Source organism: Gymnodraco acuticeps, unplaced genomic scaffold (genome assembly GCF_902827175.1).
Source record: "Gymnodraco acuticeps unplaced genomic scaffold, fGymAcu1.1, whole genome shotgun sequence".
Taxonomy (NCBI): Eukaryota; Metazoa; Chordata; class Actinopteri; order Perciformes; family Bathydraconidae; genus Gymnodraco; species Gymnodraco acuticeps.
The window spans coordinates 2,498,060-2,525,540 of record NW_022989913.1 but is presented as its reverse complement, the minus strand read 5'-3'; the positions used below and the strand labels follow the sequence as shown (position 1 = coordinate 2,525,540).

Here is a 27,481-nt window from a genome sequence, read left to right as displayed (position 1 = left end):
AAACATGAAAACATATAATTGTTTGTGTGGTATTAGTTTAAGCAGACTGTGTTTGTCTATTGTTGTGACTTAGATGAAGATAAGAACACATTTTATGACCAACTTATGCAGAAATCCAGGTAATTCCAAAGGGTTCACATACTTTTTCTTGCAACTGTATAGTCAACAGTAATGTCACAGTATAGTCAGTTTTTTTTCTCAGCCCTTTATGGAACATTAAGCGGCATGTTTGAATGGTCAGCACCATCAAATCATTTACATTTTAAATGACAACTTTATGTACAAATTTGAATAAAAGTATTTAAAATAACAAATACCTTATCATTTAAGTGTATCATTCTGGCAACAATTACCACTCAATGCCTACACATCTATGATAGTTGTTGACAGATTTGAAGGCCAAATGGATCGTATTGGTTTACAATAGTTTCCTCCCAATATCCGATCCAGTAATTGTTGGTTACACCTACAAACCAAGCATATGTCCAGCCATTGTGTACTATATTAACATCTAGGGATCTTTGCTTTAACCCATTAGCTCTATAAAGCCCATTACTACATTGATCTCTGCCATGTAACAACTTGTTACGCTCATTACTCCCTTCTGCCAACCAGCTCTCAACAGCCTCCCTTCCCTTTCCTTCGCTTTCTCTCTTTCCCCCCCTGCGACCCCTTCCTCCTTCCTTCGTTCATTGAAATTCAAGTGCGAGGAATGCAGGAGGAAGGATATCACATGTGCGTGTTTGTCTTTGCATTCGGGGTTTCCGTTACCCTCAGCACTCTGCTCTGACCAGGCCTTTTCGTACGCCTAATGCTAATGGTTTCGCAAGATGAAGTCATGGAAGGAGGTCCAGGGGAAGAGCAAATCGAACTGATTTATTAAAACCTGTCTTGTTTTCTCCATAAATACAGAAGAGACCAAAATTACATGACAAAAGACGATCTGTTTTCTACGAGCAGTTTGCTGGAAGAAGTAACTGTTTTAAGAAAGTGTGCAAAAGTTATTTCCTTTTAATTAAAAACACTTTGTTTCAAGCGCTTTAGTTTTGCCTTAGAGTTGCCAGTTTCTTGCTAGATATAAATGTGTTTATCTGTCATCACGGGACATGACTTTAGCATTGCCGCCATGGGTTTTGATACAAATGAACAAAGAGCAAACGGTTTTTAACCCCTATTTTTATCTGTATCAATTTCAAACACAGTATTCATATTTTTAACTTGACTAATTCGTCTTACGACTTTGTTTCCCCAGATGCCTAAGGTTGTGGACAGCAGGTCCGAGGGGATTGACCTAAACAACTGGGGTCGGGTTCTTAAGACGACCTCGGAGAACATCCAAGTTGTAAGTGCTCCAAAGTCCATCAATCCCTCCTCTCTTCTTCTGCTCAGTCCTGCAGGATCAGACGCAGCAGTATTTTTAGTCCTACAGGAAACTCGCCTCTTCCGCTGCTCCCAGTTTGAGAATCGCTCACAGAAGAGGCTGAGTGATGGGCTCAACAATGTGGGGTGTGCATGAGTGTGTTAACAACCCACATGTGAACTCTCAACAGAGATATGTCTTTTGGGATTCACTATATATATGTGTGTGTGTGAGGTTGTGTGTAAGTGCGATAAGATTGTGTCACACACTAGTTGTGCATTCAATTTTTTCTTTTATATCCATGCAAGTTGATGCAACACAAATCTAAATTGAATAGAAATGGAACAGGATAGAGGAAAATACAGTAGATGTCGCAAAGTGAATAAAATATATAATGTGAAAAAGTAGAATATATAGAAGACTATTTGATGAGCTCATCTGTAAAATAAAATAAAAACTCTTTCGAGAAATACTATTTTTCGGCGCTGTGAATTACGTCATTACTGTGGCACACGGTGTAATGGGCTGAATACTCGCATGATATTATACTCAGGGTATTTTCCAAAATGAACAAATACAAAGTACTTTATGACTAATTGTGTTGTACTGCAACACGCTAATCTTCTCACACATTGTATATTTGCACCATAACCTATGGATTATAATCAATTGCACTTCACCACTCTCTCTCTTTCTACCATTTTCCTTAAGCGCAATGCATGATGGTAGATTCACTTATTTTTAGTCCATTGTGGGAGTCCACTCCATAGGGTAAATCAATCTCGCTATATGTTCAGGCAGCACCACAAAAACCCAAACTCACTATGAAGTTAAATACAAATTCAGGCATACATGTGAACACACACACACACACACACACACACACACACACACACACACACACACACACACACACACACACACACACACACACACACACACACACACACACACACACACACACACACACACACACACACACACACACACACACACACACACACACACACACACACACACACACACAAAAGCAGACAGTATGACTGGGACTGTTGTGTGTTTCGGCACGTTTACTGTATGTCCTAGGGGGTTGGTGTGTCCCATCTTTACCTAAAGGGCAGGGTGTAGGAGAGAGAGTGTGTGTGTGGGGGGGGGTCGTCAACGGAGAGAGAGAGAGAGACATTCCTTTGAGGTGACACATCCTGTAGGTGGGACCTTCGTATCACCGTGGTGACACAATGGCGAGCCAAATGCTCTCATTACCCACCTCTCCTTCCTTTTCATTTTGTGTGTGTGCGTGTGTGGGTGGGTGTGTGTCTCGGTGTGTGTGTGTGTGTTGTAATAATAAATAAGGAAAAGGGAGTGAAATAAATCAGGGGTATAGCAGGCATGTGTATATTCACACCTAAAAGGTTGCTTTGAAGGATGAAGGGCTTAGAAAATCAATGAGTCATTAGCTTAATTGAACTCTGAATAACAGTGTGATTACAGTGTTTTGATAAAGTCTGTTGAGAGATTACATTACATGACATATTACTTGTTAGACGCTTTTATCCGAAGCGACTTACATACTCAATACTGTGGCCGTGAAGTGTCTTGCCCAGGGACACAACGACATGCTGACTGCAGTGGGGTTTGAACCTGTGCTACCCTGATCCGCACCCCAACGCACTAGCCCATTGCGCCACACGCCTCCCGAGATAAAAACACATGTTCCTTGTGAGGCCTCAAAACCACTGAAAACCTGATGCCTTATGATATCATTTAAACATTTGAAACAGTCATTTCTCGGATTTGAGGACATTTCAGGTTGATTTAATAATGTGATTTTATCTTTGGATAAATATGTTACTCACCGACAAAAAACGAAAACCCTGAACTACGATTTCTGACACACTGCCAACTATTTATTTTGAAAGGAAATGATACAGGCATGGAGAAACGCACTTGGATGAAGCTATTTTTGTTCTATCAATAGGAGGATATTTAGCCGCCCTCAGACTATCCTCATCGTGTGAGTCGAGGCGTACGTCCATCATGTCTGCTTATCTTTCTAACTATTGTTTTATAGTGATTGTTTATGTTTTTCCATTCACACAGTATGAATGAATATGAAGGACATAAATATCCCTTCTCTGTTGATCATTATCTGACAAAAGGTCAAATAGCTCAAGGCTAATTAATTACACGCAACATCATTTAGGATGACATTTAACCCACATTGATCAACAGATGATCAGGAATAAAGGAATCTTTAAATTAAGGGGACAACTGGTCTGGGTTCCTTTCAAAGGCGTATCGTTTTTTTTTTCTCATCTAGAGCACACAAGCTTTGGTCGTTTGGCCAGCAACCTAAGACATGTGACAGTAACGTCTTATTCTCTTAAATCATGTAACTCCATGCCAACATGTCAATATATTGACACTGTTTTTTGACATAATTGCACTATGACCTTTTTGTGAGGATGTTTCAGACTTTTGCTATTCAAATATCTTTCATTTAAAGGTCCCATGTCATGGCCATTTCTACTGATCATAATTCCATTGTTGAGGTCTACTAGGATAGATTTACATTGTTCAATGTTCCAAACTCACATTGGTTTCTCATACAGCATCTCTGTATAGTATGTGTATTCACTCTGTCCTAAACGGCTTGTTGGAGCTCCTGCCCCCCCTCCCTATGAGACCACTGTGCTCTGATTGGTCAGCTCGCCCACTCTGTTCTGATGAGTCCACCACCGTTACAGCAGAACATCAGTGATTATGTGTTACAATGGCGTTAGCAACCAGAAAATGACACCAGTAATGGCAAACAGATGAGAATGCTGCGTGGGGTCTGGGTGCCGTGTTGGCGGGACGTTGCGGTGCTCGCTGCTGTGAGGAGCGGACAGTGTGAGCTGGTGTCGTTTCCTGGTTGCTGCGTGGGGTCTGCGAGACAGCGAGACATCGCGAAACTCAGCCTGAGTGAGCACCATGGACTCGGGAAGGGGGGGGGGGGGTGCTGAGGGGGCTGCAGCACCCCCATCTGCGAGGCTCCACTATTTACCTATAACCTCAATTGCTAACCATTGTGAGCATGTTAACATGTTGACCTTAGCATTTAGCCTTACAGAGCTGCTAGCAGGCTGCAGACAAGAGGTGAGAATATCATGTCTTGGTGTTTCAGCCCTGATGCTTACTGTAGATCAGTGGCGAGCCGTGACTTTTATACCTAGGCCCTCTGACCCCTCGAAAGAAAAGAAGATATATTACATCACAGCGTATACTTCAGCAGAATATCAAAACAGCGGCCCGGGGTGCAAAACGCATCAATGACAGCGACCCACCACACAAAACAACACCATTTATATAAACACATATCATGACAGGGCACCCACAGCCAAGTAACAATTACAAATGAATTAACTCGGCACTGCGGCCCGCATTGAAAATGACTTAGGCCTACCTTTGATGATCAAATCACTGAAACACAAAGTCCATCCTCCTGTCCTTTTGGATGAAGCACTTAATGGCGGGTCATTCAGCTGATCCTTTGCCACTCCAGTTTATTATTGTAACTCAATCTTGAAAATGACTCGGTTAATAATTTCGCAACGATGTCATCACTATCACTGAAGTGAGCAATCATGAACGAACTTATGCTAATTATAAATCTATCGATCATAAATCTATCGATTAGATTTATGATTCGACAATAATAAAAGTAGGGTAGACATGTGGATATTATCCGGCTGAACAAAACGTGCATTTATCTAACAGGTTCGTTTTCCACAGACCTTATTTCGAACTATTTTCCAAAACCCTATGGAGAAATCCCATTGATTTCTGTCGAGGGAACCCGAGCGCAGCTTACTTCCGGGTTTTAGGACGCGTCACTGCACCACTTGCATAGACCTCACAGCGGGCGGAACTTGTCATAAAGTCCGCGAAAATAAAGCCCGCCCATTTAGAGGGAAGATATTATTGGTCAATTGTACTGTCATTTGACATTACTCTCTCATTGAGTTACTATAGCTGGGCCCTCTGTGAATGTAGAGAGGGACCAACAAGCTCTCCCGTCTTCACATAACTCGCACAGACGGCATTTAACCCTTCACATTCTAACAGAACTGAACAGGCAGATTCGAAGGATTTATTTCTTTGGAAATATTATTTTAAATACAATTAAATCAAGTTATTTTGGTAAAACTAATGAAAAATGTAACAACAAAAAAATATAAAAAATAATATTTTAAAAAAAAAAGTTTTTTTTTTAATGTTTTCAAATATTATTTTTTAGAATATCCTAGGCCCTCACAGAGGGCCTAGAGGGCCCTGACGGCTCGCCACTGCTGTAGATGCCTTCCATGTTTTAAGACTTGAATCTAATGTTTTTGCCACACGTGAAGACAGGGCCGGACTGGGACAATAAGTCAGGCCGGGAATTATACACCCAACCAGGCCACTACCAGTTTTATTTTGTGTAATTTTCCTGGATTTATTTGTCAATATTTACAGCGTTGCTGCCCATAGTGATAGTCATAAACTTTAAAACTACCCCAGAATAAACATATGGACATGGGTTACTATTTTTTTTTAAAAGTGCAAATCTATTTAGGAACCTATCCATGTGAACATATTTAAGTGGAGGTGGACCTCAAATCCTCTAGGGGGGTTCCTGCGGAAGTCTTTTTTTTTTTAAATGTTGGACTTAAATGCATCAATCTGGTGCACTTTGAGGGGGATAATAAAGAGACTACACCCATATGAAACAGAACTGTACACATTTAAATAATCATAAAATCATAAGAACATGGCCATAACCAATAACATACCATATCCAATATGAAAAAACATTGAAACTTGTTTATTTATTTGTTTTTGGTTCATTTATAGTTAGCATGGCATAGTGTGTCTGTGCTCCTGAACCAGCCTCACCCGTCTCCTCCCTGCTCCTCTTTGAGGCAGCAGCAAAGACTAGTTTTAGCTCTGAACAAGTTTTTAAAGTTTAACCTTTTTTCACCTAGTTAACTTTTTTATTTTTTATTATTCATGCAATTGTACTAATCACTCCCCCTTCAAATGGAAATATGTGTTTACATAAATGGTGACCAAACCGTTTGAGACTCACAGTGAACTTAGACTAAGTTAACTATCTAAACACTCAGAGAGTCCTTTACCTCACCTGAGCTGTAGTTATCAGTCTCTCAGTCTGACAGGAGAGGACTCTCCTCCACCTTGTTGACAGCTCATTCCGTTAGCGCCGCTAGCTAGCACCGGATGCTAACAACAACAATACACGTAACCAGTGCACGCGCTTTCTCTCTCGCTTGCTCGCGCCACACATACACACCCTCCCGAGTTTGAATGACACGAGACCAATCGAGGGCATTAGTGTATGATATGTATGAAAGTGGCCATGTCGGCAGGCCACATCATGTAGACAGCCAGTCACCCTCTGTGAGGCAGAGTCAGACCCACATTTGCGCAGCGTTGCGTTCACAATACATAAAAACAATTCCTCAAGCCAGCAGGCCACTTAACAGGCCAGGCCATCGGGAAACCTCCCGGTCCTCCCGATGTCCAGTCCGGGCCTGCGTGAAGAACAACACGAGTGAAAGTAGGCATGCTCACCTGAACAGATACACTCTTAAATTGTTATGGACCATGCATAGGGGTAATGTAGGTCAAGATGACATGATGATCACTGTGACAATCTCTCTAATCTGTCCCTCTGTATGGTTTTACAGCTGATGAAGCGGGAGAGCTCTCAGGATCTCCTGAAGGTGGTTTCCGCTCTGTTTCAAGCCGAGGGTTCCCCCACATTCAGCCAGATGATGTCCAGTGTGTCGCAGCTCTTCTGTGGATACCCAGAGGGAGGGGGCTCTAAGGTCCTGTCCTTCAACTGGTATGAGGACAACAACTACAAAATGTTTCTGGGGGTCAATGCCACCAAGAAGCGAAACTATGTCTATGACGACTCTGCCAGTAAGTGAAGAAGTGTTAACTATCTCTATAGAATGTAGTATGGTGTGCACTTTTTACTGTGATAAATAATATAATAATACAAAATTGCACTTTCCCTTTAATAGCTTTGGCTGTTAGCATATGAGATGCATACATTTATATGTATCCCTTTAATTGCCAGTTGCCATTTATTTCACATGTGTTGTTAATTATGCAAATAGAAGAGAGTACATTTTAATTAAAAAGATAAAAGTTAACTATACTGCAACTTTGGAATATTACTTAACTTCAACAAGGGAAAGCAAAAGGTATTTAATCCAAAGGTGTAATACATTTTCTTTTTCTGGAATGTTTCAAATTATTTTTTTATTTTTTGAGCCTCTCTCTTTGTATTGAGGAACAATAGTGATAAACAAGAGCACAATCATCAGCCACATTTGCATACTTAGCACCTATGAATATTTAAATTGTCAATGTTTTTAACACTTTATATTGAAAACCTGTTCAGAATTAATGAAGTGTTAAATTGGTATGCAGCGTTGACGTCACAGCTTTTCTTACATTTCAACAGTTCTTTTAATCCATGCAAGTGCTTAACAGATGACATTTGTTCTCCATTACGAAGCTGAATCATTCAGTGACTAACTTATCATACATGACTGTCAATAACTTAATTTATATCTTCTAAATGCTACCTTTGTGGACATAAGACAGTTCCACATGAGGCTTCATCTCGTTTGTATATATATTTTCTTCTTCGTCTAATCTAATTTTTTTTTGCAATTTTCTACCATTAGGTCCCTCCTGCAACGCCCTGATGGAAACCCTGGAGTCCAACCCTGTCACAAAAATTGTGTGGAATTCAGTCAAGCCCCTGCTGATGGGAAAGATCCTGTACACCCCCGACTCCCCTGCCGTCCACAAGATATTAAAGAGTGTAAGAGAGAAAACCCCCTCTAAGTCTCTCTACTCCCTTTTTCTGTCCTTCTCCATTTATTGTACTATTCTACATATATGTTTTTATCCATCCGATCCCCCACCCTTCTTAGGAATGAGCTGACTACAAAAACAGAGGTGGGCGGAGGGATAGGGGGGGGGGCAGTCTTCTGCTAGCAGCTCTGTGAGGCTGGAAGGGAACAAGAATGGAGAATTAAACAATACATTGAATTTGAGGCTGCAACAATGAAAGAAAAACAGGTTGTTTGTCACATCTCATTCAGTCACCTCAATTTCAAGAGGAGGTTAGTAAGTGAGAATTTGAGCAAACAGCTCTTTAAATGAAAACGCCCTAATGTGAATGTTCCCTTTTTTATTATCCATGTTGTTTGAAAAGGAGTGCAGTCTGCAATAAAACTGCAATCAAATAAATTGTAGTTCTATGGATCTCATTTCTGTCTAACAATAAAGCTTTTGAATACAATTATCACTTTCCTAAGAAAAACACGAACATTAAGAATCATTTGTAATATGTAAATGTCATCAGCAAATGTCAGCACACATGAAACAATCTGTAACCTTTAAATTCAAGTGTAATCATTTGGTATCGTTTTTATGCTAATGTGTGTTTCCGTGTATGTGTTGCAGGCTAACACTACATTTGAGGAGTTGGAGAGGTTGCAGAACATGGCCAGGGCCTGGGGGGAGTTGGGACCCCAGCTCTGGGCTTTCTTCAACAACAGCGTACAGATGAACATGATCAGGGTAGGAATGCTGCACACACACACCCACACATACATAGATGCAGCCATAACAGTTACCAATTTTGCAGCTAAGTATTATCAAATTCCAAGGCCAATAAATAGTGTTATCCAAGAAGAGTTCCATTATCAGTATAGCTTTTCAGTATTTGAACTGCAGTATTATGTTCAAACTCAAAATGACACTTGAGTACAATACTAGAATAGCTCCTATTGATAACATATTCATTATTAAAAGCCACCAATAGTAAACAGAAGTATGGAATTTATGAGATGGATTCAAGTCCCATTCAAGCCACAAGAACTTCCCATGTCGGCTGACTCGTCTAATTAAGAGTTTACCAACAGCATCTTCCAGACAATCATAATTACATTTGACCATCCAACACTATGTTTATGACCCAAGACAAAGGTATTTTCCATTGTCCTAATACAACAAACTGCAAGCTAAATGGGCATGGTCCTTGCACATATGTCTCAATCGCTGCAGGACACGCTGGGAAACCCGACAGTGATGAACTTCGTGGACAGCAGTCTGCAGGACACTGAATTTACCACCAGACACATTCTTAACTTCCTGTATAACGGTCCTGAGGAAAAAAGGGAGGAGGACATGCCCAGCTTTAACTGGAGTGACATTTTTAACATCACCGACCAGATCATAGGCATGTTCAACAAGTATGGAGAGGTAAGAAACACAAGTTAGTCTACCTACCTGTATGTTGGTCTATCTATTTAAGTATTGTAGGGTGTAATACCTCTGAAATACCAGATTCAGATTGTCCGTACATCCCATTCTTGTGACCGCAATCTCCAGAACACCTTGAGGAATGTCCTTCAAATTAGGTACAAATGTACACTTAAATTAGAGTTTTGTGGACTGAAGCCGAGGTCAATGTGACTTAAATATGTGGGTCACATTTGTAGCCATAACTCAATCATGTATATGCTTATTGTGAACATTTTGCACAAATATCTCATAGGATAAGGTGATGAAATTATGCCATTTGCATTTAGTTGAACCGGTTGGTAGAGGAATATAACTGTGATGCAATAATCCTGGTTTCTTCATTGCTCCTGTCAACATTTGCCAAATGTTGCACGTTCCCAGGACTAAGTGTTCAGTCTTTTCTTGTTAGAGCAGCTCTCGCGGTGCAGACAGGTGCATCAGTCTCCAGGTCTGCTCCCAGGAGATTGCAGCCAGGCCCCTTTGAAACAGAGCAGGCCACTTAGCACGGCTATAGAGCCGCTCTTCCGTCCCCAAGGCTGAAAGGTGGGGAGAACAAGCCTGCTGTCACCCCCCTCCACTACTCTCATTGTGGAACCAGTGATGAAGTGGGGAGTAGGTGGGAGTGAGTCACCCCCCCCCTCCATGAGCTCAATGCTGTTTTAGTGTATGGCCCCACATTGAAACAGACCCCTGCGTCCGTGAAATAAAAGAGGGCAAATCACTCTATCCGTCCTCCACGCCTCCCCTCGCCTCTCGGCTGATTTAAAAGGGGCAGGGGTTGCGTTTTTTGAGAGAGCCCTATCAGCGCGGGCATCTCAATCTGCCCTTTGTCTCCAAGTTCAGCATCGAGACCCTTCAGAGCCCAACAAATCCAGGCCGCTTTAGCCAATTAGATATAGCTGTCAGCGAGCATTGGGCCATAGGATAACTGCTGCAGTTAGCATTAGGTCCTCTCACTCCAACAGGGGGATGTTTCTCACACTGAGATCCCATTGGAACATGTGTATCAGTGAGGGTCTTTCTTCACTCTCAGAGTGAACATTATTGTGCTGTGGATGTATAGCCGCGTAAAGATGAATAGGAAATGGTCCCTCCGCTTTCTTTGAGGGCTCTCAGGGTATTGTACAGTAATGTGAATGGAGACATTAGACACGGCGTACACAGGGGTAGGGGGGGTTAGAGAGCAGCGTGCTTGTGTGTGTGTGTGTGTTGGTAGTGAGTTTCACATAGCAATTACGCATGTTGTATAGAGAGAGTGTGTGTGTGCATGAGAGAAAGAGAGAAAGTAAGTGTAGAGGATTATGGAGTGGTTGTGCTCATGTGTGTTTGGATGTGCATGTCTGTGTGCATTTTCTCTCTGTGTGTGTGTGTGTGTGTGTGTGTGTGTGTGTGTGTGTGTGTGTGTGTGTGTGTGTGTGTGTGTGTGTGTGTGTGTGTGTGTGGTGTGTGTGTGGTGTGTGTGTGTGTGTGTGTGTGTGTGTGTGTGTGTGTGTGTGTGTGTGTGTGTGTGTGTGTGTGTGTGTGTGTGTGTGTGTGTGTGTGTGTGTGTGTGTGTGTGTGTGTGTGTGTGTGTGTGTGTGTGTGTGTGTGTGTGTGTGTGTGTGTGTGTGGTGTGTGTGGTGTGTGTGTGTGTGTGTGTGTGGTGTGTGTGTGTGTGTGGTGTGTGTGTGTGTGTGTGTGTGTGTGTGTGTGTGTGTGTGTGTGTGTGTGTGTGTGGTGTGTGTGTGGTGTGTGTGTGTGTGGTGTGTGTGTGTGTGTGTGTGTGGCGCGTTGCTGCAGAATAGATGTAGTCTCTCGGATTTTCCCATGACAACAGATCGCCTCAGTGAAAGATGGTTCTGTTAAGGGGCGAATGCAAATCCACGTCACTGCACACATCCTTATCAATAGGTCAGGGTATTGTATGGAACATTTCTGGTGCACTGAGAGACCCCACTTTATATTTTGTTACCCTAACACCCCCGGGAATATTAACGTTTTTTCTTTCATTCAGTATTTAGTATACACTACATTAACAAAGTGTGTGAAATGTAAAGATTGATTTGATAGGTAGATATATTCTTGGCAATGCTTACTGACAGGTAGAGCTGGGAATTGATCCTCAATACTTTGAAAGTTATTTAAAGTGACGAGTCAACGATCAATGAAGCTATAAAGAAGTCATTATTATATCTTTTGAAACTTGTAGGTGTTGCAACCATGAGTGGTCCTTTGGCACACATTAATAATGAGAAAAGAAAAAAGCAATGAGGCTGATTGGTTTAAATGTGTACAAGATTAGCCATAGATAGAGATAGAGCTGTGATACACTTACCAGATTGTAGGATCCCCTTGTGGAGATAATTAGTCAAATTGAACAAATCCCGCTTTCACCTAATCCTAAAAACACAATTCAATTACACCTGGACACACACACAACATCTTAAAGAACTAGAAGGGAATTGTATCTCCCTGCTGTAGCAGACAACCCCTCCCCAACATCAAAGCACCGTCCCTTTGTTCTCCTCTGGTTATAGTGCATCGATCTGGATAAGTTTGTTGCTTACACGGATGAGTCCCAGATGACCCATCAGGCCTTGTACCTGCTGGAGGAGAGCAAGTTCTGGGCCGGTGTGGTCTTCACTGACATGTTTCCCTGGACCAATAGTGTACCGCCGCACGTCAAGTACAAGATCCGCATGGACATTGACGCGGTGGAGCGCACCAACAAGATCAAAGACAGGTCAGTAGCAGCAAGTGATATTTTCTTGTGAATACTGCCCTGAATCATTTTTGCTTGCGACCCCTAAAAATAAAGCGTAGTTTCTACTGAAGCCACGTAACTCGTTGTATATGTGCAGGATTTCCTTTTCCTTCCAAACTCAGATTGTTTCATTTGAGTGTTTAAGACCTAACATTGTGAAATTGTCACGTATTTCACAAGAAATAATTCTCAAGAAATTCCGAAATATTTATATATTTGTGTAAAAGAGCACATTGTATTCCTATCCACTAAAGCCTGAAGTGATGAAAAATACCAATCCTCAATCCTTTAAGCGATTTGGTTTCCAAACTATTGGTAGAAGCAGGTTTTTCACACAAAAAATTAGAGTATAAACATTTTATTAGCAAAGAGAAATCATTTCAGCTCACCCAAAGGGGTTCAGTAGGATCCAACTAGCATTGTTAGACTACCAAATCACCCTGACAACCTACCATTCCTTCATGTTTTTTCATGTTTTACTGCCGTATTAATCAGGCAGTTTATATGGATTTGTCAGATTCCTCAAAGGAGGAACAGAGAAATCTCTCCAGCTGGCCTCAATGTGTTTTTCTAAAGTCTCTTTGTGCTTCCATATTAGCTCGATACCTGGCCTTTCATCCTCCCCTGTGAGATTTTCACATGCACTTTCCTTTCCCTTTTATCTCCCCCGGGGTGAACGACATGTTTTCGTGGTTTCCAGCGCACCAACAGGCTGTAATGGACTCATGGGGAGTCCTGCCTCCAAACAATTGAATAATCAGATTGTGAAGGGCCTCTGACTTATCGGCTTAAGTAAAAGCAGTGTGCATGTGGTGTGTGAGTGTGTGTGAGGCTTAAGAGACTTTGGCTTCGGGATGTTTTATTATTACAATGTTTTGCGAGGAGACTTTGATTGGGATTATTTCATACAACACAAAACATGCTTGAATAATTGGTTTGTTTAACCTTTTGTGGGATGAACGATCTTTGGCCACATTTGACCCCACCTCACTCTCCTCCTCTCAGGTACTGGGACCCCGGCCCCGAGCAGACACCATGGAGGACCAGAGGTACATCTGGGGAGGATTTGCTTACCTGCAGGACATGATTGAACATGGCATCCTCAAGCTTCACACTGGCAAAGACTGGCCACTTGGGGTGTACGTCCAGCAGATGCCATATCCCTGCTATGTAGATGACCTGTGAGTAAACCTGTCCATTAATGGAGCAGCTTTATGAAGCAGCAGATTTACACAAAAAAACAGATTTACACAAAAAAACGTTTCAAAGTTTTCGCCTCTAGTGCCCCCGTTGAATGCAAACGTCACAGATGGTCGTTTATTCACAAATAACCGTCTCTGTAAAATCCTAAATTGTAGGATAGTTTGGCCATTAAAACGCTTTTTGATTAGATTTCTAGCGAGAAGTATATATTGTACTTTTAGAATCCACGTCCAGTCGATATGTAGGATCTATAGGTTGATAGATATTACGAAGATGATTTGAGGTATGCGGCAGCCTCCATGTAAAGTTACGGGTTGAAAACAGTATTTCCGGTCTCAACGTTTTCATAATAAAACCAATGATCAAATTATTTAACAGTGATATCTGCAGAACTAAACTAAAAAACATCAGTTTATCCTTGTTAATTATACGAGATTTATTGGTTTAAAATTGTGTACAATGCTTTTGTGTTTTTCCCATAGGTTTTTCTCTTTCGATTCTGAGAGACACCTTTCTTTTTTCAGAGGTTTTGATAGGCTAAAACATCGATTGTTTCAGCTGCAATGCATTTCGGGATATGGTTTTTATATGATATGAAATCGGATTTTTTTTTTTTTTTTTAAATAATACTTTATTCCGAGTGTTCTTGCTTTTCTCTTTGAAAGTCATCACATAACGGCATTGTAATACACGGTTCGGCTGCATTAAATATTACATATCTGCCGTAGATATTTATTTATAGAGCCCTGATCAGAAGACCTTTTGACAAACTGTAAGAAATGCCGCCAAAACTGAATACGTGACGTGGGTCATAAATATATTAGCAATTAAACAACATCTTCCATTTCTTTTCACAAAATACGTCTCCTTGCAGTATCAACACTAATTCGGCTGACTTTTATATTTGATCCAATTGGTAGATAGGCTATATTTACACCATAACGGTGCACAGCTGATAGAAAGGGATTTTTTTGTAGTTTTTAAAGATATCATTTACTACCTTTCCAACTCCTCATGCAGTTGACTGTTACAGGTCTATACAGGTTCATGGTACAATGCATAAGCTTCAAATCGAGAGACTGAAACTGTATTTTCCTTTACAGTTCATGTTTTAATTTCACAATAAAGTTAATAGTCATATTATGTTTGATATTATTATGTTTTATTAACTACCACCCACTGGTTTTTTTAACCCGCGCCGCCTATTGGTTTAAAGCACGTTATTGAATGTTGTTGTTGAATACGTTTTATTTGATGAAAACATTAAATATTAAGAGTAGCCTACATACAACATTGGGGGAAAGTAGAAGGCATGATAGAAATATAGAATATAAAATATCAAGAAGATACTGTTACAATAAAACAGTTTTGTGCAGGACGTCCAAAGATATTAACAGGAGGATGTGCAAACAGACAAACTAATAAGGGGTGGGGGGAGGGGGGGGGGGGGGGGGGGGGTGGGGGGGTGGGGCTTGACCCGTCCAATTCCAGTTTTTGGAAAGTCTGCCGTGGTTCCATTCCATTTCATAGAGCTGTGACTCTATGAAAACTATTTGTTTCTCTGAATCGAAGGTTGAAAAACACAAAAGCATTGTACACAATTTAAACCAATCAATATTGTGTAATTAACAAGGATAAACTGATGTTTTTTTTTAGTGGATGAGTAATATCACTGTGTAATCATTTGATAGTGAGGGAAATATATCCGGTTTTATTATGAAAACTTCGAGACCGGAAAAAAACGTTTTCACCCACGCTAACTTTACATGGAAGCTGCATACACGTTATCCTGGCGAGACCTCAAATCATCTTCGTAATATCTATCAAACTATAGATCCTACACATCGACTGGACGTGGATTATAAGAGTACAATATACACTTCTCGCCAGAAATCAAATCGAAAAGCATTTTAATGGCCAAACTATTCCACAATTTAGGATTTTCCAGAGAGGGTTATTTGTGAATAAACGTCCCTCCGGGGCGTTTGCAATGAACGGGCTGGGAGCATGTTGTTTCTTACACGACCACTAGAGCACCTCTAGTGGTCGTGTAAGAAACAACATGCACTTTAAAACGTGTCTCTGGGTCATAATAAGGGCACGAACAATCGGCCTATATGGTCGTTTTTTGTAGGAGGACAGGCTGAAAAAAAAGGTCTCCAAGACTGCATCTATGGAACACTTTTGGATGACCCAACATGGAGGTGAATATAGAGTAAATCTGTCTGGGTTATTTTTACGGAAATCGTCAACAAAAACGTTACAAATGGAAGTTTCACAACTGAATGTGTTTACAGGTGCTTTGAAGGACAACATTACTGAAAAAAGTGAAACAAATCCTGGACACTGTTAGACTAACACCTTGTTCAATACCTGATATTCAATTTAACAAAACAAAACAAACACAAGTGAATACGTCAGGGCACTGGAGGACTTTTTACTTTATATTCAAGCTTTTTAAAAAAATATGAAATCCTCCACTCTGACAGCACCAGATGTGCACTATTCATGGCACGTGTGCACTTTTCTGGGTATCTGTGCAGCATAAATGGTTGTCTGTCAAAGTGTTATTTTGTAATATTACCACTAGGTGGCACTAAAGTGGGACATTTTTAACTACCAAAAGACGGTCAAAGTTTGGTCCCCTAAACACACATCTTAAAATGCTTACTCACAATCTTCAGACTGATAGTGACTAGTAGTAAATGTAATCATTTAGAGGTTAATGTCCCTGTGTATCTATTTTGGGGGAAAAAATTGTTATTCATAGAAATGTTTCCCACGGGTTTAATTACTTTTCTTGATCGTCTTCACTCCTCTCCTCCAGCTTCATGATCACGCTGAACCGCTGCTTCCCCATGTTCATGGTGCTGGCCTGGATCTACTCTGTGTCCATGACTGTGAAGAGCATCGTGCTGGAGAAGGAGCTGCGTCTCAAGGAGACTCTCAAAACCATGGGGGTCGACAACGGAGTCATTTGGTGCACGTGTTTCATCGACAGCTTCATCATGATGACTACAAGCACCGCGCTGCTCACCATCATTATCATGGTGAGAGAACAGGAGAGAGAATGAGACAGAGAAGAAACCCATGCTTGTAGAGAACCAAGGATCAAGTTATTTGCTGGTTTGGAGGGTCAATGTTTTGTAGGATACAATGGGGCCCTCTTGTGGCTTGGTTTAAAAATCTTTATGTGGAGAAATGTTTTCCTCACTGGCCATTTCTGTTAACAGTAGTATTTTGATGCATAAATGAAACACTCCTCAATAAATCATCTGTTTTTCTCTTAGGGTGGAAAGGTGTTGAATTACAGCAACCCCCTTCTCGTCTTCTTCTTCCTGCTGACTTTCACCGTCACCACTATCATGCAGTGTTTCCTGATGAGTGTGTTCTTCAACAAGGCTAACCTGGCAGCGGCCTGCAGCGGCATCATTTACTTCACCCTCTATCTGCCTCATGTCCTCTGCTTTGCCTGGCAGGACCGCATCACCAAGACCATGAAAATGGCTGCTGTATGTCTATTCTTTGTGTGTGATGTATACAGAAAAAAACATAGACACAGTTCAAGTAAAAGCATTTGCTAGTTTAGTGAGTATCAAATCCCTCGTCAGTGAATTAAGTATATTTCATATATCTGTTTCTATGTTTTTTTTCTAGAGCTTGCTATCTCCGGTGGCTTTTGGCTTCGGCACAGAGTACCTGTCGCGGTATGAGGAGCAGGGTTTGGGTCTTCAGTGGGACAACATCATGACCAGCCCTTTAGAGAAAGACAACTACTCCTTCCTCACCTCCATCCTCATGATGGTGTTTGATGCTGTCCTTTACGGCGTCCTGGCCTGGTATTTGGATAATGTCTTCCCAGGTTGGACTGCTAATATACTCTTTGATTCACTTTACACCATATTGTACAGCTTTTTTGGTACCACCAGTTTTATACACTGAGGATAATGGTTTTTTCCCCTTCATAGGACAGTATGGCATTGGTCGACCTTTCTACTTCCCATTCCAGTCTTCATACTGGCGACTATCTGCAACCTCAAACACAGAAAGGGCGTATCAAGGTTAGTGTCACTGACATTAATATCTCTTACATGCCTGATAATTGACGGCTGTGACTCAATATTTGTTGCTCAGTTTGGCGTGTGAAAGCTGGGTGAGAGAAGTGAAAGCTTGCTCTTCATTTTTGCCAAAGAAAATACGTGCTCCCCGGAAAAGCTTCTAATTCCCGCTGAAGTGGTTGTATTGGAAAGGTCAATATAAGGTTTATAATGAGTCAAGACGCCCACGAGATGTTTCTCTCCCTTGCCTCCTCTAGCACTCCTGGAGAAGGAAATGAGTCAGCATCTCGGTAGAGGACAGCTTAGTACAATGCACTCAAGTCATCAAAAGAGCAAGAAGACGAAATAAATATATATAAAACCAACTTGTAACTGCTGCTCTAGACCTTACATTAGAATTATGTTGTAGTTTCACTGCAGTCAGCATGTCGTTGTGTCCCTGGGCAAGACACTTCACCCCAAATTACTCCTGTGGGGATTGTCCACAGTATTGAGTATGTAAGTCGCTTTGGATAAAAGCGTCTAACATGTGTAGTTTATAAACATGTCTTAGTAGCTGTATTAAGCCAATAAATAAAAGGCGGGTGAAGTTTCTACATAATTCCCCAAAAGCCATGTAACTGCAATTTAAGAGCTATCATCATCTCCTCTTGTTAACATGTATTGCTGTTGGAATAAAAATGCATGATTAATTTCTACCATTACTAGCAGCATAGATGTACACGCCTCATTGTTGTTGACTATGAAAGCGGACCTGTTCATATGTTCAAAACAAAACTTTATCAAACACATCCTAACCAGAAAATGCTTCTGTGATCTGTCTCCTTCAGATGCTGTGATAATGGAGCCGGACATGGTGGTGGAGCAGGACGTTGAGAGCAGGGGCTCACCGGTCACACACACCTGTAACGGCTCAGCGAGGAGGAAAGGCTGCAAGCACCAAAGTAAGAGGGAACAGCAGGAGAGAGAGAGGGAGCTGCTGAAACGACAGGAAGAAACCCAAAACCACGTAGAGGAGGGTCACGACTCAGAAGGTGAGGAGACAAATACAAAGCTGTAGCCTCAGAATGGTGGTTACTGGAGGGTGACACAAACTGAATGTGGGGAAACAATGAAGACATCTAGTGGACAGGAGGGGGAACACACCATACCTGGATGGGAAAGACAGAAAGGGAACAGCAGAAAAATAATACTTGTGATAATAAAGGAGAGTTAATGGCAATTATTGCTGTTAGGGAGTCTGTAGGTTTGATGTTGCATGTAGATTTTTATTTTGTCATTGTGCTAAAAACAATAAAAATATGTTGAACCATTTTATTTTACCTTTATTTAACCAGGATAGGTCTCATTGAGATTAAAAATCTCTTTTTCAAGAGAGTCCTGGCCCAAGAATGGTAACAGCACAGTTACAGACAGTTTTACAGTTACAGACAATTAAAAAACACACAATCACAACACAGTCATACACCAAGTTTAGCCAAAGCATTTACAGACACAACGGCCTGCTTCAAGGTCAGTTAAAGTTGCTTTGAGTGTGTTTAATGAGACCAGCTCTCTGAGTTTCAGCTCAGTTTGAAGCAGGTTCCAAGGTTGAAGGGCAGCGTAACTGAACGCCCTTTTCCCCAGTTCAGTACGGACCTTTGGTACAGAAAAAGTTCTCGGAGCGAAGCCGATAAGATCCTGTGCATTTTCTGTTTATGTACATCCTTAGATAAGAGAGCACCAAGAATAGCCTTATATATAAGGATGTGCCAATGTTTCAGTCTACGCGTGGTCAGGGAAGACCATCCAACACGAGTGTATAGATTGCAGTGGTGCTTCAAGGTTTTGAGGTTTGTGATGAATCTCAGTGCACCATACTTCTAAATGAGTACACGAAGTAAGAACTTTGAGAAAAACAAAGACCAAAATATGAGTTTCTAGGTTACATGGTAACATTTTCAAACATGTATGCAAAGAAGGGAAACTGATATTCTTGTTATGTGATCTTCCGTAGCAGACTGAAACAGTTTTGACTGCACCTTGGCCGTTAAACACACACACAATAAATAATTGTAAAAAAATGCTAATAAATCAAAGTCATAGTTCTCAAAAGATTCAGGTCAATTGAGACTAATGACCAGGCCCATTTGCAGCCAATCCAGTCCTTGGTCGTTTCTTGCGGTTTGCTCATTTAAATGACATTTTATGTGAAATTCCCATAAATTGGACATTTTCATTATGTTTGTGTTTTATATTTCACAATCTCTTAATTTCTACTCTCGGCCATTATATGATATAAAGGCATCTTTTTAAAAAATATGTTAACTGAGTCTTTTAATGTCTGTTTTTCCATGCAGGTCAGATGTTCTTTGAGGCCGATCCATTGGGCCTGAAGAGAGGAGTTCAGATCGAGGACCTGGTGATGCAGTTTTCTGGAAGTTCTCGTCCGGCTGTAAACCATCTCAGCATCAATTTCTACGAAGGCCAGATCACATCCTTCTTAGGGCACAACGGGGCTGGGAAAACCACCACTATGTAAGCTGAAAATCAATTACCAAATCAAAAACGTTTGAAGTGATCCCCTGAACATCCCAGCACAGCGTTAACGACCTTCTTTGAATAGTATTGGTATCTTCTGTCTCCAGGTCCATCCTGACTGGCCTGTTCCCCCCCACATCTGGCACAGCCTACGTTAATGGAAGCGACATCCGCACTGACATGGACACCATCCGCTCTTCCATGGGGATGTGCCCTCAATACAACATCCTCTTCAAATAGTGAGTTACATTTCATATTGGATTCTTACAGTAAAATAAGTTTTATTTTTTGTGTTATAACGTTTTTGGAGAACTAGAACAGGGAAGATACACAGACAGAACATCTTAGATAAAGAAAGACAACCTCAAATGACAAAAAAACTGAACAAATGTACAATAAAAAAGTATACAACATGGGTAAAACTGATGGGTATAGGAAACAATAAAAGCGAAACTGCGTATGCATACACTTAACTCGGTATTGAGGAAAAGTCATTTAAGAGTTAAGAATGTTTTCAGTTGTAATAAAGTTAGGAACAGTCTTTATTCAAATCATTGCACATTTATTATTCACACATTGGCAGTTGCTGAATGCCAGGTTCTGACTCATTACATTACATTACATTTAGCTGACGCTTTTATCCAAAGCGACTTACAATAAGTGCGTTCGACCAACAAAATACAAACTTGAAGAAAACAGAATCATATAAGTACATCAGGTTTCATAGACTCACCTTTCCAAAAACTGTCAAAACAACAATTGTATTTTCTTCCTCTGTAAACTTCTTTATTACTGTTGCCCTGTTTCTCGTGCCAGTCTCACGGTGGCAGAGCACATCCTGTTCTACTCGCTGCTGAAGGGCCGCTCCCAGGAGGAGGCGGAGCAAGAGGTGGAGGACATGCTTCTGGACCTCGGGCTGCCGCACAAGAGAGACGACGAGGCTCAGAACCTCTCAGGTGGACAGCCAATTCCTCTGGGTTTAGGAAAGAGAGCCAGGCAGCATTTCCTTCATTCCTCCATCATTGTTTTAACTTTTAACTGTTGCTTTTCACACACACTACAGGCGGTATGCAGAGGAAACTGTCAGTCGCCATGGCCTTCGCTGGAGGATCCAAAGTGGTGATCCTGGACGAACCCACCTCAGGAGTGGACCCCTATTCCAGGAGATCCATTTGGGACCTCCTACTGAAATATAGAGCTGGTAAAAAGTCTTAATTTAATCCAATAGGCTCCACTTTTAAGCCCTTTAGGTCAACATTTTACGCCCACCAGTACAATTCTCACCCTCAAGGTACATTTTTACTGCTACACTGAAGAATAAAACCAATCCTTTGTAGCATCACAGCTTTCCTGAGGCACTTGAATTAAGTAGTAAGCTGATCAAATGGAAAAATGCAGTAACACTGCTACAAGGCAAAAAAAAAAGTTATGGTAGACTTTTTGCTCGTCTAAAGAAGCTGCGTTGATTGAAATGACATTAAAGGTGTGACCCTGTGCAGGCCGGACGGTGATCCTGTCGACTCATCACATGGACGAGGCCGACCTGCTGAGCGACCGCATCGCCATCATCTCCAAAGGACAGCTCCACTGCAGCGGATCCCCCCTGTTCCTCAAGAACTGCTTTGGAGTTGGTTTCTATTTGACACTTGTGCGACGCATGAAGGATCTCAAGAAGAGGGAGGTAAGCTGGAGACACAGCCACAATGATCTCTGCCATGTCTGTTTATTCTTCGTTTACAGGGTGGATTTTTTTCATTGTTAAAGGCGTTCTGTTTTCCATCAGAATGACTGTGACTGTGCCTCAGACTGCTCCTGCTCCTGCTCCATCTGTGCCAGCTACAAAGATCTCTCTCAGAACCATTCCCATCATATAGACAGAGTCCTGGATGGTAAGTGTAGCTGTTTTAACATGAGCTGCATCTCCTCTGTTTCTTTTCAATATGTTCTCTTGTACTATCTTACTGATGAACCACTTTTGATTCAAGCCCTTGGAGTTGGGCATTTAAAGGTGGGGGTAATTTTGGAGAAACCAGCTGGAGTGCGCTAGAATTTGAAAATACACAGCCGGAAGAAATCTGCCACTTCCTTACAGAGCCCCTCCTCCAACACACCAGTGGCGGTTCTAGACCAATTTGACTGGGGGTCCACTGGGGGGCCAGTTATTTTCTGAGGGGGGCACAATAAATGCAGGACGATAAAGAGAACTAGACAGTATGAAGTAATTGCGCATAAGAAAACAATGCAATACAGTTATTGGTATTTGTTTCAGTACACTTATTTATTTCAGATAGATCTTATAGTTATTACTGTTAGCTTCAGTTTAAGTTATCGTGCAATGTTTGCACTAACACCATATTTATATAAAAATAAAGGCAATGAACAGTTACATCTCTACTTTACATAAGGGTGTCTGCACAATCTCACATTACAGAAACAAAATCCTGCGGTTTTTGGCAAACCGAGTACCAGAAAATATACATTTAAAAAAACAACTTTTCATTGTTAGGGGGATCAGAGGTCAGTGTTAGGGGCACTGGTCCCCCCTGCCCCCCCCTGCAACACACACGAATGCGCACATGACCAATGAGGGCACGAGATCAGTTTGTGCACAGATGGAAGGCTGACAGGCAGGTAGGCCATCCAGTTACTTTAGCCGGGCCGGCTAAAATGATTGGTCGTGCTTCGGCTTCCACAGATGACATTTTTTCTATGGATTTTTTGTCAAAGCACTTAAGATATTCATTGCTATCGGGATGTTAAGAGCATTCCATGGAATATAACAAAAAGTGTATCTCGAGCCGGTTTCTCAAACTTACCTACCCCACCTTTAAGGAAAGTGTAGACATTTTAACTAGGCCTTACTTCTTCTTCAAAGAGCTGTTTAGCAGGGTTTAAACTGAATTTTCCAGTTAATACAAGCGTCAATTAATATTAGAGTAAGGGTTGGGGTTAGGCATGTAGTTGTGATGGTTAAAGTTAGGGATGGGATCTAGGAAATCAGGGTATTTCTCACAGACTATAAAAGAGAGCAATGGGCAAAGAGGTGGAAAGATAGGTAGGATTGAAAAGATGTAAGTAGAAAAATATCCAAATGTATTATGCAAAAGAGTTTAACCTTGTAGAAACTCAGTTAATCTGCCTAATTTGGACAGTTTGGTGTGCTTTTGTTTGACAATGCTGGGAAATTACAAAAACTGTTTCCCTAAAACTCATAGTAACATATTGAATTGAGAAAATCAACTTTCACGACATTTAGGTCAATGAAGATCCTCTCAAGAAAGTGTGTGTGTGTGCGCTGCTTGGTATTCTCCCGAGTGTCCCACTTATCCAAGTTGTAAAACAGATACAGAAGCAGAACACACAGTTTCTCACATTTATAATTCAGTGGTGATATTGATCCATGTGCATTTCCCTCCTAACTCAGCCCGAGGACACTGTGCTTTACTCATCTATTTTAGTACTTGAATAATAGTGTTTACTTAAGTTTTTTGGCCTGATAAGCAGTTTCTCTTCCTCAGTCTTTTTTATGAGCTTTGATATGTTTAGGAAACATTTTAACCACCGTCTCCATAAGTGATGATGTTCTGTCTTCTTCCCAGGGGATATCAGCAGCATCACCAGCCTCATCCACCACCACGTCCCTGAAGCCAAACTCATCGAGACGATCGGCCAGGAGCTGACCTACCTGCTGCCCAGTAAAGGCTTCAAACACCGAGCGTACGCCAGTCTGTTCAGAGAGCTGGAGGAGACGCTGGCTGACATGGGCCTCAGCAGCTTTGGCATCTCCGACACATCTCTAGAGGAGGTAGGGACTGACTGAACCTGTCTATTGAGGTGTTTTAAGGCTGCATTTACAGATGGCAAAATACAGCTTCCAGGATTTAACATAATGTTTTATTTGGGAATTTTAGATGTTTTGATAAAGCCCCATTTTTACATTTTGTGAATTCTGATCTTCAAGAAAAAGAGCACCGTTAATCACATTGAGCAAATAGTTCAATTTGGAAACATATTCATATTGTTGCTTGTAAAAATTCCATTGAAGGACACAATGACCTCTTGAAAATGTTGTATTGGAGGACTTGCTGTTGAACATTACCTACTGAGGAATAAAAAAAACTCTCCATCCTAACAAGTGATTTCTGCAAACAGCATCCATAAAGTATTTTTTTCTTAAAAATAAAGGTTAAGGAATCTGCTTCTACATTTACACTACATTAGATTTGATTATGTGTTAAATCATTTCCAGTAATGAACTACAAAGGCATGGTTTGAATATGACATTTGTTGCGTCTCTCTCCCTCCTGTGTTTCTATTAAAGTGCCACATTAATATATACATTTCAAAGAGAGTAAATCATTTGAAAAACAAGACAAATTACTTTAATTTTGTACATTTCTATGCAAAATATGTGCATACTGCAGTGTACATGATGGCATTATGTTTCCTCTCAACATCTAAATATATTTATTTTAAGTTATGTTTAATAAGGTGAAATTGGGAAACGTATATCGCTGGTTTTCTGAACTTAAGAAGAAGAACTATCGCTTGAAAAATTTAGAAAGTTTCCCAAAGTTCATCTCTGTTTTTCCAGATCTTCATAAAGGTCACTGCTGATGGAGAGGCAGCGAATAATGGCACCACTCCTGGTAAATACCACCACAGATATTACACTTGGCCTTTCCCTTGTTGTACGTCTCTGACCTGCTGTAAATCCCACAGAGCAAAGTTTTATTGTTAATTCCCTATCTTCAACTTTAGCTACTTGTCTTATCGCCATTGTGCTGTGGTGCATTCTTTGTGTTGTAACCCTCTAGATTGTGTGTGTTTGTTTTGTGTCTCGCCTGTCACTCCCTCCTCTAGAACAGTGGATGTTACAGCGGAGAACAAACGAAGTTGGTGTAGAGGGTGATAAAGGTCAGAAACCTGAGAGCCAACAGAATTCTGGCAATTAAACCCGCTTTTAATTGAATCTTCTGAACTTGGGTCAATCAGTATGTGCCAGACTTGTTTGTTATTTAAATGTAAAGGTACTTTTTTGACCAGGTATGTGCTTTTCTGTTACCAATTTAATGGTATGAAATACAGTATAAAATATATTAGTCTTCTTTTCTAGCACAGCACTACTTTAAATTCTAATTCATTTATAACCATACATTTGTTATTTGTCACTTGTCAGCTAAATCAAAAACCTCTAACAAGTTGATGTGCCTTGCTCAGTGGAATCTAAAACTGCCTCTTTAGCAAAAGGTATGGATATAGATCATTTCTATAACTTACTGTATATGTTCTTGTTGATCGCAGAACAAAATGGTGGGATGCACAGTAACGGCATTACCCATGGTGCATCAGACAGCAGTGCAGGAAAGGGCTCCATGCAGGTGAAAGGGTCCTGTCTGGTGTTGAAGCAGTTCCACGCGCTGCTGGTGAAAAGGTTTCATCACGCCATCAGAAGCAGTAAAGACTTCCTAGCACAGGTACACAGTTGGGAGGGGTGTGAGCGATACATACGTGTTGTTTATTGGAAAATGTTGTGTACTGCAGACAAGTACTATTTTAACTAAAAGGACACCATCATTAATGTCAGGATATATCATCTGGGAGTCCATTGAGGAAAAACTTGGCAACAAAGGGGTTATGTTTGTCTAAAATAAAATATTGTAATAGTGGAAAACATAACTCGTATGCAAATGTATCAACATGTGAGTATACCTCTCTGTGTTTCATAGTGGTTTAAACTCTTTATAGTTTGCTTTTGATACAGCTGAGTTTAGCAACTTGCTCACTTGTGTTTTTGGTGATTTCAGATCGTCCTTCCTGCCAGTTTTGTCCTGATCGCTCTGATCTCCACCATGGTCGTCCCTCCGTTCGGAGAGTACCCCAGCCTGACTCTGACCCCCTGGATGTACGGACAGCAGTTCACCTTCTTCAGGTTAGACCGCTCAACCATGCTATAAAATGGCAAATTAGCCTTGCTAATGGATTGGTTGTGATAAAACTGCTTTTAATTATTCTGTTACTGGCTTTAACTTGATTTTCTTCTTTACATTTTCTCGTCCCCATTTAGTAACGAGCAGCCCTTTGACCCCATAATGAAACGCTTCACAGAGCGCTTACTGGACAGACCAGGCCTGGGGACACGCTGCATGGCAGGAGACCCACTAAAGTGAGTATCAGGACTCTTCATACTTCAAGACTAGATGGAATTTGCTAAATATATGGAATTGTATAATACATATCCTAAAAGGCTTTGTCAAAATGAGCTTCTTTCATCTTCACTTAAGTAGCAATTGAGTACACCAAATGTTCAAGTTTCATTCCAATGTATATTTTGACGTTTTTTTCCAAGATGAAACAAACATTTTGAACCTGGCTTTATCGAATGTTCAGATTTCTTTAATATAACATATTAGAGGACTGGCAATCAAAACATAATAGACTTAATGTGAGTAATAACCCGGGGAAGTTTCATGCTGATATTAATGTGTTAATATGTTTACCTTGATCCCCCTTTAGTGTCTCCCCTTAACTCAGATGCAGTAACTTACCTGCTAACATGAAAGTCATCTTATGAACGACATGTGATTACATATCCATTGTTCTCTCAAATAACTGGTGATTTACCTTTTTACCCCCCCCCCCACAGAATGCCCTGTATGAACAGCACATCAGAGTGGGAGTATCCTGACGCCTCTCCTGCGGTCAGCGACATCTTAAAGAGTCCAGAGTGGAACCAGAGAGACCCGTCTCCGTCCTGCGAGTGCAGCTCCAGTAAGAAGCTCACCATGATGCCCATCTGCCCCCCAGGAGCTGGAGGTCTGCCCCCCCGGCAGCGCCTCGAGGTCACAGGTGACACCATGCTGGACATGACGGACAAGAACATCTCTGACTACCTGGTCAAAACCTACCCCACTCTCATCAGGGCCAGGTGGGTTTAAATATAACTGAAATCGGCATTTAATTGATACAAACAGGGGGATTCAAAGAAGGAAACTTGTGTAAAACCACCTTAAAGGCAATATGGAGTTTTAAAACAAGTGACAAAAAGTTTATAGTGACAGAAAAACGATGTTTTCAAAACTCTGTAGATGATAAACCCTGCATTAAAATAGACGGATAATAAAAATGCTGCAAACAAGCTATGATTACTCCGAATTGTTAAGAGTATGACCCCTTTACTAACATATCATTCACCTTTCTGTTTAACTCAATGATGTCTTTTAT

The 27,481-nt window shown here is 41.0% G+C and overlaps 1 protein-coding gene across 1 annotated transcript in view; it reads left to right on the top strand.

Moving 5' to 3' along the window:
• The window catches only part of LOC117541862 (retinal-specific phospholipid-transporting ATPase ABCA4-like), a 51,367-nt gene that overhangs the window by 10,122 nt on the left and 13,764 nt on the right, over positions 1 to 27,481 (top strand). The window contains 26 exon segments of the mRNA XM_034209126.1: positions 1,253 to 1,342; positions 7,090 to 7,327; positions 8,104 to 8,243; positions 8,891 to 9,007; positions 9,494 to 9,691; positions 12,250 to 12,455; positions 13,482 to 13,498; positions 13,501 to 13,657; positions 16,507 to 16,729; positions 16,970 to 17,191; positions 17,337 to 17,541; positions 17,648 to 17,740; positions 18,568 to 18,771; positions 20,077 to 20,254; positions 20,365 to 20,496; positions 21,074 to 21,213; positions 21,321 to 21,458; positions 21,757 to 21,938; positions 22,041 to 22,146; positions 23,857 to 24,062; positions 24,852 to 24,906; positions 25,121 to 25,174; positions 25,562 to 25,734; positions 26,065 to 26,189; positions 26,325 to 26,423; positions 26,904 to 27,185. Of these exon segments, the coding sequence (XP_034065017.1) occupies positions 1,253 to 1,342; positions 7,090 to 7,327; positions 8,104 to 8,243; positions 8,891 to 9,007; positions 9,494 to 9,691; positions 12,250 to 12,455; positions 13,482 to 13,498; positions 13,501 to 13,657; positions 16,507 to 16,729; positions 16,970 to 17,191; positions 17,337 to 17,541; positions 17,648 to 17,740; positions 18,568 to 18,771; positions 20,077 to 20,254; positions 20,365 to 20,496; positions 21,074 to 21,213; positions 21,321 to 21,458; positions 21,757 to 21,938; positions 22,041 to 22,146; positions 23,857 to 24,062; positions 24,852 to 24,906; positions 25,121 to 25,174; positions 25,562 to 25,734; positions 26,065 to 26,189; positions 26,325 to 26,423; positions 26,904 to 27,185 (3,980 nt within the window).